The sequence below is a fragment of the Pseudophryne corroboree genome, chromosome 1 (genome assembly GCF_028390025.1).
Source record: "Pseudophryne corroboree isolate aPseCor3 chromosome 1, aPseCor3.hap2, whole genome shotgun sequence".
Lineage (NCBI taxonomy): Eukaryota > Metazoa > Chordata > Amphibia > Anura > Myobatrachidae > Pseudophryne > Pseudophryne corroboree.
This window is the reverse complement of record NC_086444.1, coordinates 727,111,868-727,131,187: the sequence shown is the minus strand read 5'-3', so window position 1 is coordinate 727,131,187 and position 19,320 is coordinate 727,111,868. Positions and strand designations below refer to the sequence as shown.

The window sequence follows — 19,320 nt, the reverse complement described above, 5'->3', positions numbered from 1 at the left end:
TGGAGGGGGGTGCTGGCAGGGGAGACAGTGTTGCTGTATGTGTGCGTGGGTGGGAGACAGTGTTGCTGTATGTGTGGGTGGGTGGAGGGGGTTGCTGGCAGGGGAGACAGTGTTGCTGTATGTGTGCGTGGGTGGGAGACAGTGTTGCTGTATGGGTGGGTGGAGGGGGGTGCTGGCAGGGAAGACAGTGTTGCTGTATGTGTGCGTGGGTGGGAGACAGTGTTGCTGTATGTGTGTGTGGGTGGAGGGGGGTGCTGGCAGGGGAGACTGTGTCTTCTGCTGTATGCGGGGGGGGGGGGGGGATTCTTCAACTTGCCCTGGGCACCAAAGTCAATCTTCCAGCATCCGCCCACCTTAGAGGAACTTCCTGGTCCCTCTGCACCCATGGCTTCTCTCCCAGTGTGTCCCTGATCTCAGTAATCGGGTAGCCCAGTGGAGCTGGAGACCCCCCCCCCTCCCACCCTTCCCCTCCACCCAGCACTCTGCTGCTGTTGAAAAGAGAAGCAGCCACCTGGGAAATGGAAATACACAATGAGCTGCACCCAGTGTATTCCAATCAGCTGTTCCTCTCAGCAGCCATTGGGGAAATGTAAAAGCTGCAGAATGCTCTGCCCCAGGCAATGGGCGTGGTCTCGATAAAATGGGCGTGGCCTTGCCGGAAAAGACTACCTTACACCCCAGTTTTTGGCCCTGCACCAACAGACCTTGGCCACCACAGGGAAAAAAAAATGTCACCATATTAAGCCCCATACAGTAATGTTCCCAGCACAATATGCCCCACACTGCAATGCCCGTGATACATTATGTCCTACAGTAAAGCTTCTACACGCTGGGTGTCATGCTTGTTACCAGGGGTTTCATGGGCTGGTTGTCTTGCTCGTTGCCAGGGGTTTAATGCTCTGGGACAGGTGTCATACTCGTTCCCAGGGGTTTGTAATGCTTGTGGCCAGGGGTAATGCTCATTGCCAGGGGTGTGTTATCGTTAAACATTTAAAAAAATCAAATGTTTATTCTTACAGTGAGATTTTACATTTCGGAATTAAAAAAAATAAATTGAAAAAAAAGCTATGAAATTCCATAGACAAAAAACCTTACGGTTTCACATGTCCCATTAAGGCTTCTTACACATGATCTGGCATCTCAGAAACCTGTTGTAACACTTCCACTCAAACTCCAAAAAGCAAGGAAATTCCGATCATTAAGGCTGACGCCTTAATGGACGTGTTCCTTGCGCAATACAGATATGGTATGCCATCACAGCCTGTGGGTAAGTGCAGATTCAGCACTCACAGAGTGAGATTGCTGTGACTCACACAATGGTGGAGCTGCTAATTCACAGATTTGTGTGCTCATTGGAATACACACATGCAGTCTATGCAACTGAAGGTCTGAGCAGAAGACAAAGCTGCTCGGATGAGGTAAGAGTGTTGTTGATTGGAGGGAGGAGACAGAGCATTGTGGATGGGGGAACAAAAGTGTGTGGATAGAGGGAAGACTAAGCAGCATTGATGGGGGGTGACAAAGAAACACGGGATAATTCAGACTGCAGCGATCGCAGTCTGAATTAGTTTGTGGGGAGCGAATGCGCAATGGACGCACTGTGCGTGCGTACCCCGGGAGCCCAGTGGGGGGAGGGCCTGACATGCAGGGCGGACTAGCCCTGTGCTGGGCGTCACATCGCATGTTAGATTAAATGATTGTAGATGTGCTAAATTTGGCACATCTACAATCAACTCTGAATCACCCCCACAGATGGGGGGGAGGTAAGACAGGTGGGGGAAAGACAGTGGCACAGATGGTGGGGAGACAGCTGCTTGGATGGGTGGACAGTGCCGTGTGGACGAGGGGGGAAAAGCAGCACAGATGTGGGAGGGGTAAGAGCAGCACAGATGTGGGAGGGGTAAGAGCAGTACAGATGGAAAGAAACGGCACGGATGAGGAAGGCAGAGCAGCATGGATGAGGGGAATACAGTCCCAACATCGGAGGGGATAAATATTTTTACCTCCCCTTGGGGGGTGGCAGCTAGGCCTAATCCTTGGGTGGGTTGGATAGGCCAACCCCCCTCCCCCCCAATAGTGACCCACGAAACTTACCTTCAGGATGACAGCTATATGAATAAGGTAAGAGTGGTGTGGATAGGGGGTAGATTAAGCAGCAAGTATGGGAAGGGAGACAGAGCGGTGCAGATGGGGGAAATGGTGCAGATGGGTTGAAAACACTGGCACGGATGGGTAGAAAACTGGTTCACATGGTAGAGAAGACAGTGTGCCATGTATTGGAGGAGGCAGAGTGATGTTGAAGAGGGAAACACTGAGTAGCACAGAGAGAAGGAAACTGTGGTACAGACAAGGCACAGGTGGGGAAAGGCAGATGGTACAGATAAGTTAGTACAGACTAGCACAGATGGGAGAACACAGCAGTAGGGATTGGGGAAGACAGCAGCATGGGGGTGTATAGGGGAAGCAAGTGTAGATGCATAGACAGTAGATGGGGTATTATAGTTTTAGCAATTAACCAAGATGATTGAGGGAGCTAAATGTGTATACTAAATGAGATGGATGTATGGAGTGAGAGGGCTGTTGTAAAATGGTGGGATTGTTGTGGTGACCGAATGGGATGGTTGTGGGCACTGTGTGGGATGGGAGCACCACAAAACTGCTCAGACCTTCAGTTGCATAGACTGCATGTGTGTATTCCAATGAGCACACAAATCTGTGAATTAGCAGCTGCACCATTGTGTGAGTGACAGCAATCTAACTCTGGGCCAGATGTACTAAGCTTGAAAAGTGATAAATATCACTGTGATAAAGCACCAGCCAATCGGCTCCTAACTGTCATTTTTCAAACACAGCCTGTGACATGGCAGTTAGGAGCCGATTGGCTGGTGCTTTATCACAGTGATATTTATCACTTTTCAGGCTTAGTACATCTCCCCCTCTGTGAGAGTGCTGAATCTGCACTTACCCACAGGCTGTGATGGCATACCATATCTGTATTGTGAAAGGAACACGTCCATTAAGGCGTCAGCCTTAATGATCGGAATTTCCTTGCTTTTTGGAGTTTGAGTGGAAGTGTTACAACAGGTTTCTGAAATGCCAGATCATGTGTAAGAAGCCTTTATGGGACATGTGAAACCGTAAGGTTTTTTGTCTATGGAATATGTATGTATGTATGTATGTAGGTATGTATACACACACACGGACAGATTTACACAGAATATATGAGCCAAAGGGGTCATGTGGGCATTACGCACAGGTACAGCAGTATAAACTCTTGGACATTTGGTGAGTTTTGATCAGAGATGTGTGTCATAGACTTTTTACTCCAGAGTTTTGCCTATAAAAATGATTATAATAATACAAATAACCTATTTCTAAAATATTATTTGTATTTCTCTGACGTCCTAGTGGATGCTGGGACTTCCGTAAGGACCATGGGGAATAGCGGCTCCGGAGGAGACTGGGCACAAAAAGTAAAAGCTTTAGACTACCTGGTGTGCACTGGCTCCTCCCCCTATGACCCTCCTCCAAGCCTCAGTTAGATTTTTGTGCCCGAACGAGAAGGGTGCATGCTAGGTGGCTCTCCTGAGCTGCTTAGAAGTAAAAGTTTAAATAGGTTTTTTATTTTCAGTGAGTCCTGCTGGCAACAGGCTCACTGCATCGTGGGACTAAGGGGAGAAGAAGCGAACTCACCTGCGTGCAGAGTGGATTGGGCTTCTTGGCTACTGGACATTAGCTCCAGAGGGACGATCACAGGTTCAGCCTGGATGGGTCCCGGAGCCGCGCCGCCGGCCCCCTTACAGAGCCAGAAGAGCGAAGAGGTCCGGAGAAATCGGCGGCAGAAGACGTTCCTGTCTTCAGATAAGGTAGCGCACAGCACTGCAGCTGTGCGCCATTGCTCTCAGCACACTTCACACTCCGGTCACTGAGGGTGCAGGGCGCTGGGGGGGAGCGCCCTTAGACGCAATAAAACATGTTTAAACCTTATATGGCTAAAGAAATACATCACATATAGCTCCTGGGCTATATGGATGCATTTCACCCCTGCCAGTTTTCCTAAAAAAAGCGGGAGAAAAGGCCGCCGTGAAGGGGGCGGAGCCTATCTCCTCAGCACACAAGCGCCATTTTCCCTCACAGTTCCGCTGGAAGGAAGGCTCCCAGACTCTCCCCTGCAGTCCTGCTACAGAATCAGGGTAAAACAAGAGAGGGGGGGCACTATTGGCAGCTAATATAAAACAGCAGCTATAAAGGGAGTAACACTTACATAAGGTTATCCCTGTATATATATAGCGCTCTGGTGTGTGCTGGCAAACTCTCCCTCTGTCTCCCCAAAGGGCTCGTGGGGTCCTGTCCTCTTTCAGAGCATTCCCTGTGTGTGTGCTGGGTGTCGGTACGATTGTGTCGACATGTATGAGGAGGAAAATGATGTGGAAGCAGAGCAATTGCCTGTGTTAGTGATGTCACCCCCTAGGGAGTCGACACCTGACTGGATGGTCGTGTTTAAAGAATTACGTGACAGTGTCAGCACTTTGCAAAAAACTGTTGACGACATGAGACAGCCGGCAAATCAATTAGTGCCTGTTCAGGCGTCTCAGACACCGTCGGCGCTAAAACGCCCGTTACCTCAGATGGTCGACACAGACCCAGACACGGATACTGAATCCAGTGTCGACGGTGAGGAGACAAACGTAATGTCCAGTAGGGCCACACGTTACATGATCACGGCAATGAAGGAGGCATTGAATATTTCTGACACTACAAGTACCACAAAAAAGGGTATTATGTGGGGTGTGAAAAAACTACCAGTAGTTTTTCCTGAATCAGATGAATTAAATGAGGTGTGTGATAAAGCGTGGTTTTCCCCCGATAAAAAACTGCTGATTTCTAATAAATTATTGGCACTATACCCTTTCCCGCCAGAGGTTAGGGCACGTTGGGAAACACCCCCTAGGGTAGACAAGGCGCTCACACGCTTATCAAAACAAGTGGCGTTACCGTCTCCCGATACGGCCGCCCTTAAGGAACCAGCTGATAGAAGGCTGGAAAATATCCTAAAAGGTATATACACACATACTGGTGTTATACTGCGACCAGCAATCGCCTCAGCCTGGATGTGCAGTGCTGGAGTGGCTTGGTCGGATTCCCTGACTGAAAATATTGATACCCTGGATAGGGACTGTATATTATTAACTATAGAGCATTTAAAGGATGCATTACTATATATGCGAGATGCACAGAGGGATATTTGCACCCTGGCATCTAGAGTGAGTGCGATGTCCATTTCTGCCAGAAGAGCGTTATGGACGCGACAGTGGTCAGGTGATGCGGATTCCAAACGACATATGGAAGTATTGCCGTATAAAGGGGAGGAGTTATTTGGGGTCGGTCTATCGGACCTGGTGGCCACAGCAACGGCTGGAAAATCCACCTTTTTACCCCAGGTCACCTCTCAGCAGAAAAAGACACCGTCTTTTCAAACTCAGTCCTTTCGTTCCCATAAGGGCAAGCGGGCAAAAGGCCACTCATTTCTGCCCCGGGGCAGAGGAAGGGGAAAAAGACTGCACCAGGCAGCCTCTTCCCAGGAGCAGAAGCCCTCCCCCGCTTCTGCCAAGTCTTCAGCATGACGCTGGGGCCTTACAAGCGGACTCAGGCACGGTGGGGGGCCGTCTCAAGAATTTCAGCACGCAGTGGGCTCACTCGCAAGTGGACCCCTGGATCCTGCAGGTAGTATCACAGGGGTACAAATTGGAATTCGAGATGTCTCCCCCTCGCCGGTTCCTGAAGTCTGCTCTACCAACGTCTCCCTCCGACAGGGAGGCGGTAGTGGAAGCTATTCACAAGCTGTATTCCCAGCAGGTGATAATCAAGGTACCCCTCCTACAACAGGGAAAGGGGTATTATTCCACGCTGTTTGTGGTACCGAAGCCGGACGGCTCGGTGAGACCAATTTTAAATCTAAAATCCTTGAACACTTACATAAAAAGGTTCAAATTCAAGATGGAGTCACTCAGAGCAGTGATAGCGAACCTGGAAGAAGGGGACTATATGGTGTCTCTGGACATCAAAGATGCTTATCTCCATGTCCCAATCTACCCTTCTCACCAAGGGTACCTCAGGTTTGTGGTACAAAACTGTCATTATCAGTTTCAGACGCTGCCGTTTGGATTGTCCACGGCACCACGGGTCTTTACCAAGGTAATGGCCGAAATGATGATTCTTCTTCGAAGAAAAGGAGTCTTAATTATCCCTTACTTGGACGATCTCCTGATAAGGGCAAGGTCCAGGGAACAGTTAGAGGTCGGAGTAGCACTATCTCAGGTAGTGCTACGTCAGCACGGGTGGATCCTAAATATCCCAAAATCACAGCTGATTCCAACAACACGTCTACTGTTCCTGGCGATGATTCTGGACACAGTCCAGAAAAAGGTGTTTCTCCCGGAGGAGAAGGCCAGGGAGTTATCCGAGCTAGTCAGGAACCTCCTAAAACCAGGCCAAGTGTCAGTGCATCAATGCACGAGAGTCCTGGGAAAAATGGTGGCTTCTTACGAAGCGATTCCATTCGGAAGATTCCATGCAAGAACTTTTCAGTGGGATCTGCTGGACAAATGGTCCGGATCGCATCTTCAGATGCATCAGCGGATAACCCTATCTCCAAGGACAAGGGTGTCTCTCCTGTAGTGGTTACAGAGTGCTCATCTTCTAGAGGGCCGCAGATTCGGCATTCAGGATTGGATGCTGGTGACCACCGATGCCAGCCTGAGAGGCTGGGGAGCAGTCACACAGGGAAGAAATTTCCAGGGCTTGTGGTCAAGCATGGAAACGTCTCTTCACATAAATATCCTGGAACTAAGGGCCATTTACAATGCCCTAAGTCAAGCAAGGCCTCTGCTTCAGGGTCAGTCGGTATTGATTCAATCGGACAACATCACGGCAGTCGCCCACGTCAACAGACAGGGCGGCACAAGAAGCAGGAGGGCAATGGCAGAAGCTGCAAGGATTCTTCGCTGGGCGGAAAATCATGTGGTGGCACTGTCAGCAGTGTTCATTCCGGGAGTGGACAACTGGGAAGCAGACTTCCTCAGCAGACACGACCTCCACCCGGGGGAGTGGGGACTTCACCCAGAAGTCTTTCAAGTGATTGTAAACCGTTGGGAAAAACCAAAGGTGGACATGATGGCGTCCCGTCTCAACAAAAAACTGGACAGATATTGCGCCAGGTCAAGGGACCCTCAGGCAATAGCGGTGGACGCTCTGGTAACACCGTGGGTGTACCAGTCGGTGTATGTGTTCCCTCCTCTGCCTCTCATTCCAAAAGTACTGAGAATCATAAGAAGGAGAGGAGTGAAGACTATACTCGTGGCTCCGGATTGGCCAAGAAGAACTTGGTACCCGGAACTGCAAGAGATGCTCACGGAGGACCCGTGGCCTCTACCTCTAAGAAAGGACCTGCTCCAGCAGGGACCTTGTCTGTTCCAAGACTTACCGCGGCTGCGTTTGACGGCATGGCGGTTGAACGCCGGATCCTGATGGAAAAAGGCATTCCAGATGAAGTCATCCCTACCCTGATCAAAGCCAGGAAGGATGTAACTGGGAAACATTATCACCGCATTTGGCGAAAATATGTTTACTGGTGTGAGGCTAAGAAGGCCCCCACAGAGGAATTTCAACTGGGTCGTTTCCTGCATTTCCTGCAAGCAGGACTGTCTATGGGCCTAAAATTAGGATCCATTAAGGTTCAAATTTCGGCCCTGTCGATCTTCTTCCAGAAAGAACTGGCTTCATTGCCTGAAGTTCAGACGTTTGTCAAGGGGGTACTGCATATACAACCTCCTTTTGTGCCACCAGTGGCACCTTGGGATCTCAATGTAGTTTTAGGGTTCCTAAAATCACATTGGTTTGAACCACTCACCACTGTGGAATTAAAATATCTCACATGGAAGGTGGTCATGCTGTTAGCTCTGGCGTCAGCCAGGCGTGTCTCAGAAATGGCGGCTTTGTCATATAAAAGCCCTTACCTAATTTTTCATTCAGACAGGGCAGAATTGAGGACTCGTCCTCAATTTCTCCCTAAGGTGGTTTCAGCGTTTCACATGAACCAACCTATTGTGGTGCCTGCGGCTACTAGGGACTTGGAGGACTCCAAGTTGTTGGACGCAGTCAGGGCCCTGAAAATATATGTTTCCAGGATAGCTGGAGTCAGAAAATCTGACTCGCTGTTTATCCTGTATGCACCCAACAAGCTGGGTGCTCCTGCTTCTAAGCAGACGATTGCTCATTGGATTTGTAGTACAATTCAGCTTGCACATTCTGTGGCAGGACTGCCACAGCCAAAATCTGTTAAAGCCCATTCCACAAGAAAAGTGGGCTCATCTTGGGCGGCTGCCCGAGGGGTCTCGGCTTTACAACTTTGCCGAGCAGCTACTTGGTCAGGGGCAAACACGTTTGCAAAATTTTACAAGTTCGATACCCTGGCTGAGGAGGACCTGGAGTTCTCTCATTCGGTGCTGCAGAGTCATCCGCACTCTCCCGCCCGTTTGGGAGCTTTGGTATAATCCCCATGGTCCTTACGGAAGTCCCAGCATCCACTAGGACGTCAGAGAAAATAAGAATTTACTTACCGATAATTCTATTTCTCATAGTCCGTAGTGGATGCTGGGCGCCCATCCCAAGTGCGGATTGTCTGCAATACTTGTATATAGTTATTGTTACAAAAAATCGGGTTGTTTATTGTTGTGAGCCATCTTTTCAGAGGCTCCTACGTTTATCATACTGTTAACTGGGTTCAGATCACAGGTTGTACAGTGTGATTGGTGTGGCTGGTATGAGTCTTACCCGGGATTCAAAATCCTTCCTTATTATGTACGCTCGTCCGGGCACAGTATCCTAACTGAGGCTTGGAGGAGGGTCATAGGGGGAGGAGCCAGTGCACACCAGCTAGTCTAAAGCTTTTACTTTTTGTGCCCAGTCTCCTGCGGAGCCGCTATTCCCCATGGTCCTTACGGAAGTCCCAGCATCCACTACGGACTATGAGAAATAGAATTATCGGTAAGAAAATTCTTATTTTTTTATATACTTAATACATTCAAAACTCTGAAGCAAATGTTAGTATGACAGGAAAGGCTCTGCCTCACCCCACCACATGTCACTGCCACCACCCTACAGCAGCCTAAACAATTAGGACTGCTCCACCTTAAGTTACATTTTCTGCAGTATGAAACCTGAGCAGGAGTAGTTGTTACCTGTAGGTCAGTCTCCATAGCCTCATAAACTTTGTCCAAGTGATCTGCACGATTCCGAAGTGTCAAAGAGGCCTCATTATAAGTTAACTCCCATGCCTTATAATCATGTTCTTCCAATTCCTTATAGGCTAAACAAAGAGTTCTAAGTGTCTCTTCAGTAAATTCCTAAGTGATAGCAGAGAGATTAGAAAGTTAAGATGATGTCACGATTCGGGTAATTCATCACCATTTCTTACCTTCCAAGTGTCTCTTCAGACTGGCCCAGCACTCCAAGCCTGGATTCCACCTGCGCTGTCTGCGTGCAGCACGCTGTGTAACATGGCCTCAGTCTCTCACATGCTAAAGTTCAAACAGACTTTCCGTCCAGATTCAAACATGGGCGCAGCCATGTTTGGATTCATCACATGTTGCTTTACAGCCTATCAGCTGCACTCTGGACTCTGCCTGATTACCCAGCAGCTGCACTCTGGACTCTGCCTGATTACGCAGCCAATACCTGCTTCCCAGCTGGTATAAATATCCTGCATCAAGGCTGCCTAATCGTCAGTGCTTTGGTTGTCATACCTTGTACACATGTCTCTCCTGTGGTTGTCATACCTTGTACACATGTCTCTCCTGTGGTTGTCATACCTTGTACACATGTCTCTCCTGTCTGTGGAATCTACAGTTCGAGTCTCCAGGTATTCCAGTTCCTGTGTTCAACTCCTGTGATTCAGATCCACTTAGAGACCCGCACCGGTTACCAGCTTGCGGTGCAGCCTAACTTCTGCATTGTTCCAGCTCTGCTTCTTGGTTATCTGCTGTGATATCTACATCGGCTTTCAGCTTCCAGCGTTGGACTCTGCTCCGCTTCCAGCTTCCAGCAGTGTTCTGGTATCTCTCCACTCACGTTGTTTGCAGCTCTGCCTAGCTCCATCGGTGTTCCGCCATCGATCTCCAGCTTCATCGGTGTTCCACCATCGATACTCATCACCATCGGACTTTAACATCATCGGTGAGTTCTGCTACACCTTCCCGTCTGGTCCGGTTCCATCCGGCATCCCCGGCAGTTCTCCTGGGTTCTTCTCAACCTCTGTGCATCTATCTCGACTCCAGCTCTCAGAGTATAACCTGCTGGTCAGTACCTGATTGTTTCCCTCTACAGTGGTTAATTGTGGCCAACAGACATTACATCTCCAGGTCTTGCAGTGACTTTTATTACCAACTCATTCTATATTGCCACAGTGTCTTTCTACTGTCTAAAGGAACTGTACTGTTGTTTCCATTGCACAATCTACCGTTGAATTACCTGAACTGCCTAGGTGTATCAGAACTGTGTGTTTAATAAACAGACTTTATTTTACCACGTTGTCTTCATCATGCCTTCGGGCTTCAGTGCCTAAACCTCTGCATGTCTAAGAACCCTATCCAACCATCCAATTAGGACTCCAATTCTTAAACCAGGAAGTCAGAACTTCGTAAGGGACAGCTTTTATCAGAAAAGCTGTCACAGGAGGTAAGTAATCATGCATACCAGCGTTAACCGTTAAATACTGTAATACTGTATTTGAGTTGAGATACCAGGGCCAGCTCCAGGCCTACTAGCACCCTGAGTGAGATATTTTAAAAGTCGTGTCCCCCCCCCCCCCCCCCCCCCCCCAATATGCGTGCGCTCCTGGAAAAGTGGGCGTGGCCTCGTAACTTTATATCATCAAACTATAGATATATTTTCACACCCCCTCTACGCACACAATTAGCAGCACAATGTCTCCAGTATAGTGCGAGATACACAATGTGCAGTGCCAGCTACACATGACATGCCCCGCAGCAGTGCCAGCTACACATGACATGCCCCGCAGCAGTGCAGCTACACATGACATGCCCCCGAGCAGTGCCAGCTACACATGATAGTGTTCACTTTTTAGGGTAGGGTGCTGATCACAGGGATGGCACATTTTTAAGTTAGGAGGCCAAAATGATGTACATACTGTAATGCTTGTTGTTTCCATACCTATATGCTAAAGCATGGACAGTGCGCGCCCAAGGCGCGCAGCAAAAATTTAGGGGCGTTGCTTCGTGGGGAAGGTGCGTGGCCACATAATAGTGGCAATTCGCATTACACCACACAGTAGTGTAGCTAATACACATTGCACCAGGTAGAACCTCCTATACACTTTGCGCCAGGCACAGCACGTTAGACACTTTGCGCCAGCAACAGCACGTTATACACTTTGCGCCAGGTAGAGCACTGAGACACATTGCCTAGCCACAGACGCCTAGCGGGAACACTACATGATATTCTCCCCAGCAGTGGCAGCTACACGTGACACGACCCCCAGCAGTGCCAGCTACACGTTACATGCCCCCAGCAGTGCCAGCTACACAAGACATGCCCCCCAGCAGTGCCAGCTACATAAATGACCACACAGTGCAAGATATGCCCCCACAGTGCCAGATACATAAATGCCCCCACAGTGCCAGATACATAAATGCCCCCATAGTGCCAGATACATAAATGCCCCCACAGTTCCAGATACATAAATGCCCCCACAGTGCAGATATGCCCCTACAGTGCCAGATACATAAATGCCCCCACAGTGCCAGATACATAAATGACCCCAGTACCAGATACATAAATGCCCCCACAGTGCAGATATGCCCACAGTGCCAGATACATATATGCCCCACAGTGCCAGATACATAAATGCCCCCACAGTGTCAGATACATAAATGCCCCCACAGTGCCAGATACATAAATGCCCCAACACAGTGCCAGATACATAAATGCCCCAACACAGTGCCAGATACATAAATGCCCCAACACAGTGCCAGATACATAAATGCCCCAACACAGTGCCAGATACATAAATGCCCCAACACAGTGCCAGATACATAAATGCCCCAACACAGTGCCAGATACATAAATGCCCCAACACAGTGCCAGATACATAAATGCCCCAACACAGTGCCAGATACATAAATGCCCCAACACAGTGCCAGATATGCCCCTAATGCCAGATACTCTTGTCCCCACAGTGCCAGATATGCCCCCAATGCCAGATACACATGTCCCATGCCCCCAGTGCCAGACATGTCCCCAGTGCCAGATATCCCCCCCACCTGCTGCTCACCGCGAGTCTGTTCCTGAGGTTGAGGCTGCTGCCCGTGGTGCTTTTTATCTGAGGGGGGGAGGAGAGCGCAGCGTGCACCTCTCCTAGCCCTCAACCTCCGGCGGCCGCGGCGGTGTTCAGCTTCAACTTGGCGCCGGTCCGCAAGCCAATCAAAACTCGCGGTCTGGCAGCCAATCAGCCTCAGCTGCCGGAAATGCGAGCTCTGGTTGGCTCACGGGCCGGCGCCGGTTAGCGGGGGAGGGGGAGACGGACACTGCAGTGCTGCAGGGACGGCTCCAAGCTCCAATATGGCAGCCAGAGCTAGCGGCGCCCTGTTCGGCCACTCTATTGGAACATGCCTGGAGCCGGCCCTGTGAGCTACGTTAAGTAAGATATGTGCAAAAAGGCAATTGATGTACTTACATCTAAGGCATTCATGAGGAAATCAGTCTCACAGCTGGGATGTAGACGTCGTAGTATGACACTGTCTGCCCCTTTAGTGTAAAGTTTTATCTTTCCTTCTTCATCTCTTACTACAAATAATAATAATGTAACTAATTATATTCAAATTACTCACAGAACTTGAAATCATATACCCAAAAAAGCCATAAAGCAGTAAGTTTTGTTTGAATAATAAAATAATAATAATAATAATGATAGGAATATTATCAGCAGCAGTGTAAATTCATTTTTACCCATGGTCAATGACCACAGGTAATTGTATTGCCGAGTGCTGTCAAATTAGCCCCAATGGCGCACTACTCCCCCTGGTATTTATCTGGGTATATGCTTTGGGTCCTAACTGCGCATGCACCGCAATACACACGTGCGTCGGACAACAACAGGCATCACAGGTCAGCGAAGGGATGGTGCGATAATCCGATCGTACGGGCGTTCGCAAGGTGATTAACAGGAAGAGGCCATTTGTGGGTGGCAACTGAGCATTTACAGGGAGTATCTGGAAAAACGCAGGCGTTGCCAAGCGTTTTCAGGGAGGGTGTCTGAGGTCAGTTCCGGCCAAGATCAGCCTGTTCTCATCGCACTGGAGAAGTAAGTCCTGGGTTGCGTGCAGACTGCACAAAGTCAATTTTAGCAGCTCGGAGTTCACATAGGATCGCACACTTGCACGGCGAATATACGCTCCCCCTGGAAGCGGCGACTATCTGAACGCAGGACAGCAAAATTAGCAGCCCAGCGATCAGATCTGAATTACCCCCTTAATCTTTTTCTGTCTAACCAGATACTGTACTGTACGCCTCTTTGGGGCAGATTCAGCATGAAAAAATAGTGCAATGAGAATTTTCAGTTTTCAATTCTCATTGTATTCTCTCACAATTTTTTTCATGATTTATCATGCCAGCATGAAAAAATTATCACTTCCAAACAACCGGGCTTTTTGAGAAGACAGCTTTTCGGAAAGTGATAGATAACTTTCCCCTCTGAAACCACAGCACTCCCCCCACTGTCTGGCTGCAGCATCCAACCCCAAACCCCTGTCAATCAGGCAGAGTTGGTCGTGGGACAGGTGGGGCAGGCAACGCTGTTTCCAGGGAGGAGACGGACATTGAGGGGGCGGTGCAACACGAACAGGGGGCGGAGGCGGATAAACAAGCAGAAAATGATGTCATGCAGCTGCCGCGATCACGTAACGGGCACATCCCCCATGTGCCCGTTACGTGATCGCGGCAGCTGCATGACATCATTTTCTGCTTGTTCAACGGGGGGAGGCTCCAGTCAGCATGCTGGGTGGCCTTGCCCAGCGATGGGCGGCCCGGGTCCAACATGTTAGTGTTCTTTCTACACTGCTCAAAAAAATAAAGGGAACACTAAAATAACACATCCTAGTTCTGAATGAATGAAATATTCTTAATAAATACTTTGTTCTTTACATAGTTGAATGTGCTGACAACAAAATCACACAAAAATTATCAATGGAAATCAAATTTATTAACCCATGGAGGTCTGGATTTGGAGTCACACTCAAAATTAAAGTGGAAAAACACACTACAGGCTGATCCAACTTTGATGTAATGTCCTTAAAACAAGTCAAAAAGAGTCTCAGTAGTGTGTGTGGCCTCCACGTGCCTGTATGACGGGATCCGGACTAAAAGTCGACAGTAACTAGGTTGACAATGTCTAGGTCGACCACTATTGGTCGACAGTAACTAGGTCGACAGGGTCTTTAGGTCGACATGTTCTAGGTCGACCGTTCAAAAGGTCGACATGATTTTTTCACAATTTTTTTTCTTTTTCTGAACCCTTTCATACTTAACGATCCACGTGGACTACGATTGGAACGGTAATCTGTCCCGAGCGAAGCAGTAGCGGAGCGAATGCACCATGCCCGAAGCATGGCGAGCGAAGCAAGCCATGCGAGGGGACGAGGTGCACTAATTGGGGTTCCCGGTCACACTACGAAGAAAACGACACCAAAATAACTTTAAAAACTCATGTCGACCTTTTGACCTGTCGACCTAGAACATGTCGACCTAAAGACCCTGTCGACCTAGTTACTGTCGACCAATAGTGGTCGACCTAGACATTGTCGACCTAGTTACTGTCGACTTTCAATACCACACCCGTATGACCTCCCTACAACGCCTGGGCATGCTCCTGATGAGGTGGTGGATGGTCTCCTGAGGGATCTCCTCCCAGACCTGGACTAAAGCATCCGCCAACTCCTGGACAGTCTGTTGGTGGATGGAGCGAGACATGATGTCCCAGATGTGCTCAATTAGATTCAGGTCTGGGGAACGGGAGGGCCAGTCCATAGCATCAATGCCTTCGTCTTGCAGGAACTGCTGACACACTCCAGCCATATGAAGTCTAGCATTGTCTTGCATTAGGAGGAACCCATGGCCAACCGCACCAGCATATGGTCTCACAAGGGGTCTGAGGATCTCATCTCGGTACATAATGGCAGTCAGGCTACCTCTGGCGAGCACATGGAGGGCTGTGCGGCCCCCCAAAGAAATGCCACCCCACACCATTACTGACCCACTGCCAAACCAGTCATGCTGGAGGATGTTGCAGGCAGTAGAACATTCTCCTTGGTGTCTCCAGACTCTGTCACATGTGCTCAGTGAGAACCTGCTTTCATCTGTGAAGAGCACAGGCGCCAGTGGCGAATTTGCCAATCTTGGTGTTCTCTGGCAAATGCCAAACGTACTGCACAGTGTTGGGCTGTAGGATCTCACAGTAGGCAGGAACAACATACTTCAGCACCGCAATGCACTAGTGAAGAACATGAACGAAAACTACAGTTCCCAGCGGCCCTTGCTGTCGGGAGCTCCTGGCAGCAAGGGTTGCTGGCTCCCAGTTTACTGCCTACTGTGAGATCATCCAGACCAGGCGATGCCCAGCTCATCACACTAGGTACTGCAACATATTAATTGATATGTGCTTTGAGGGGGGACGACTATATGCAGGGAGGGGTGAGACTCTGTACTGGGAGAAAAAAGGACTATATGCAGGGAGGGGGAGACTATGTGCTAGGAGGGGAGAGGACTATATTTCGGGAGGAACTCTGTACTGGGAGGGGAAAGGACTATATGCAGAGAGGGGGGAAACTATGTACTGGGAGGGAAGAAGATTATATGTGGGAAGGGGGTAGACTCTGTACCGGTAGGGGAAAGGACTATATGCAGGGAGGGGGGAAACTACATGCTGGGAGGGGAGAGGACTATATTTGGGGGGAAACTCTACTGGGAGGGGAAAGGACTATATGCAGGGAGGGGGAGACTATGTGCTAGGAGGAGGAGACTATGTACTGGGAGGGAGAGGACTATATGTGGGGACGGGGACGGGACTGTATTGGGAGGGGAGAGGGCTATATGCAGGAAGGGGGAGACTATGTACTGGGAGGGAAGAAGACTATATGTGGGGGGGAGACACTGTACTGGGAGGGGAATGGACTATATGCAGGAGGGGGGAGACTATGTACTGGGAGGGAAGAAGATTATATGTGGGAAGGGGGTAGACTCTGTACCGGTAGGGGAAAGGACTATATGCAGGGAGGGGGGAGACTACATGCTGGGAGGGGAGAGGACTATATTTGGGGGGGAACTCTGTAATGGGAGGGGAAAGGACTGTATGCAGGGAGGGGGGGAGACTATGTGCTAGGAGGGGGAGACTATGTACTGGGAGGGGAGAGGACTATATGTGGGGACGGGGACGGAGTGTATTGGGAGGGGAGAGAGCTATATGCAGGAAGGGGGAGACTATGTACTGGGAGGGAAGAAGACTATATGTGGGGGGGAGACACTGTACTGGGAGGGGAATGGACTATATGCAGGAGGTGGGAGACTATGTACTGGGAGTGGAGAGGACTATATGCAGGGAAGGGGGAGACTATGTGTTGGTAGGGGAGAGGACTATATGAAGGGAGGGGGGAGAATCTGTGCTTGGAGGGGGGAGACTGTGCTGGGAGGGGAGAGGACTATATGCAGGGAGGGGGGAGACACTGTGCTGGGAGGGGAGAGGACTATATTCCGGGGCGGGGAGAGGACTATATGCAGGGAGGGGGAGAGACTCTGTGCTGGGAGGGGAGAAGACTATATGCAGGGAGGGGGGAGACCATGGCTATTTGCAGGGAGGGGGGGGGAGACCATGGCTATGTGCAGGGAGGGGGGAGACCATGGCTATGTGCAGGGAGGGGGAGACCATGGCTATGTGCAGGGAGAGGGAAGGGGCTACAGCTATGTGCTGGGAGCGGAATGGAGATTACGGCCATGGGCTGGGAGGAGGAGAGGGACTACGGCTATGTGCTGGGAGCGGGATGGAGACTACGGCTATGTGCTGGGAGCGGGATGGGGACTAATTCTATGTGCTGGGAGGGGGTGGGGACTACGGCTATGTGCTGGGGCCAGGATGGCACTCACCAGGTGCACTGGCCGATGAGGAGGGGCGCTGCCTGGTGGTGCCACCCTTGACCAGGGAGTGGAATCACTTAGTAGTTGCAGTGCCTGGGCTGGTGGTTCGTACAGCAGCCAAGAGCTGGCGCCAGTGTTCGGCACCATATTGTCACCACTACTAGGTAGTGCGCAGAGATACCTTTTCACTGCCATTAATATTTGATTATACCACCTGACTGCCTGTGGCATCGCTGGGCAGTGCCCCTACTTGGCCGCTCCAGGCACTGCTGATTTCTCCACAGTGTGAAAAGGATTACTGTGTGGGTATGATGTGTAAGGGGCACTTGTGTGTGACATAATGTGTATAAGGGGTACTACTATGTAATGTAATTGAAATGGGAGTACTGATGTGTGGTCATGCCCCTTTCCCACAAGATCATGCTCCTTTTTTGCACATGCGCTTTCCCTATTTCAAATATGAAGGGGTGGGGGGGTGCCAGTCCCTTACTTTGCCAGGGGCGCCTGGTCCCCTAGATACACCTCTGCTCAGGTGCATGCCCATACATGCTTATGCCACTCCCATAACACACCCATGACACTGCCTGTTTTTAAGATGACTTTGGGGCATTGGCGTATCCATAATGGGTGCAGTGCACACAGGCCCACGCCATACACCTACTGTATGTTCAGGGGGCCCACACCATACACCTATGTTTAATTACTTACCTCTCTGTCAGCATTGCAGCTGCAGAAGAAATCACATGGAAAATGGTGTGGTGGCCCCTGAACATACACTGAACATAAATCACTGTGATTTGAGATTAGGCACAAAAACATGGCAGGTGCTGCAAAGAGAATGGGCCTGCACAGAGTCTTCACACAGGCACCCTGCTCTGTTAAAAAAAAAAAAAAAACTGATTTAAAGCACTTTTCTGTCTCAACCCTGCAACACCCAAGGATCATAGAAGCTATCTCAACTACCGTAATAACAGTTTTATAAGCAGCTGCATACGCCAGTATACTAACAGTTAGCAGTATACACAATAAAGGTTTTCTAGTCTTTTTGTGCATGTGCAGTACTCAGCATACTTGCCTATTTTTGAAAAAGCATTGCAGGGAGATTGTGAAATTAACACCTATAAGCGCAGACATGTACTGCTGCATCTGAGAGACGTGACATGAAAATAACTTGCATCAAAAGGTAAATGAGCCCCAAACTTAGTATACTGTATTCACATATACTTTAAGTGGCCATGATAAACCTTATTTAAAATGAATGTAGCCATAGGGATCATTGTGCCTTATTATAACCAATGCAGGGAAATGGCGCTGATGATCCCATTTGAATGTATATATCTCTAATTTATCTTTTCCCCAATAATGTAACAGCTATATAATGGGGGTAAGTTAAAATCAGGCAGATTGCTGGTCTAGTCAGGAAATCAGGGAGATTGCTGCTATTTCAGGGAATCTCCTGCAGAATGAGGGAGGGTAGGCAACTCTGATGTGCAGTAGCAAAAAATCTCAGAACTGCACAAACATTGGCACTGCATGCATCTCTGAATCAAGCACTGCTTTTGTAAGCTTGAAAATGTAGATCATAGCAGATAATGGAGATTTCTGCTTTGATACCCTTTGTTAAATAGTCATTATGCCCAAAAATCTGGCACTCTTCAGATAAAAAGGCATTTTCTAAGATTTGACTGCATTTTTGAGATGAATAAAAAGATCCAGTGCAACAAAACTTACTGCACCTTACTGCACCATTAGAGTGTTGACTTATGTGACTGTTCAGTGGCGGTTCTTGCCACGGGCAAGCGGTACTTTTGCCCGGGGCGCCGCCATCCGGAGGGCGCTGCACCAGGGCAAGATCCGCCACTGTGCCCCCCGCAGTGCCCTGCTGTGCCCCCCCCCCGCTTTGAAGGGAACCAGACGCGTAGCGTCTAGTTTCCCTTCATTGAGAGGACCTTAGTTGTGCGGTGCGCGATGACGTCATCGCGCACCGCACAGCAAAGGTCCTCTCCATGAAGGGAAACTAGACGCTACGGTCTAGTTTCCCTTCGTGTAGAGGACCTTTGCTGTGCGATGCGCGATGACGTCATCGCGCACCGCACAGCATAGTGGCACAGACACTAGGGG

At 49.5% G+C, this 19,320-nt stretch overlaps 1 protein-coding gene across 1 annotated transcript in view; it reads right to left on the bottom strand.

Annotated features, from left to right (window-relative positions):
- Positions 1-19,320, bottom strand: part of LOC135046821 (phospholipid-transporting ATPase IK-like) — a 1,701,102-nt gene that overhangs the window by 720,539 nt on the left and 961,243 nt on the right. Inside the window, exons 17-18 of the mRNA XM_063955407.1 lie at positions 12,752-12,861; positions 9,240-9,404 (exon numbers count right to left, since the gene is read on the bottom strand). Coding sequence (XP_063811477.1) covers positions 9,240-9,404; positions 12,752-12,861 — 275 coding nt within the window. The remainder of the gene's footprint in view (positions 1-9,239; positions 9,405-12,751; positions 12,862-19,320) is intronic.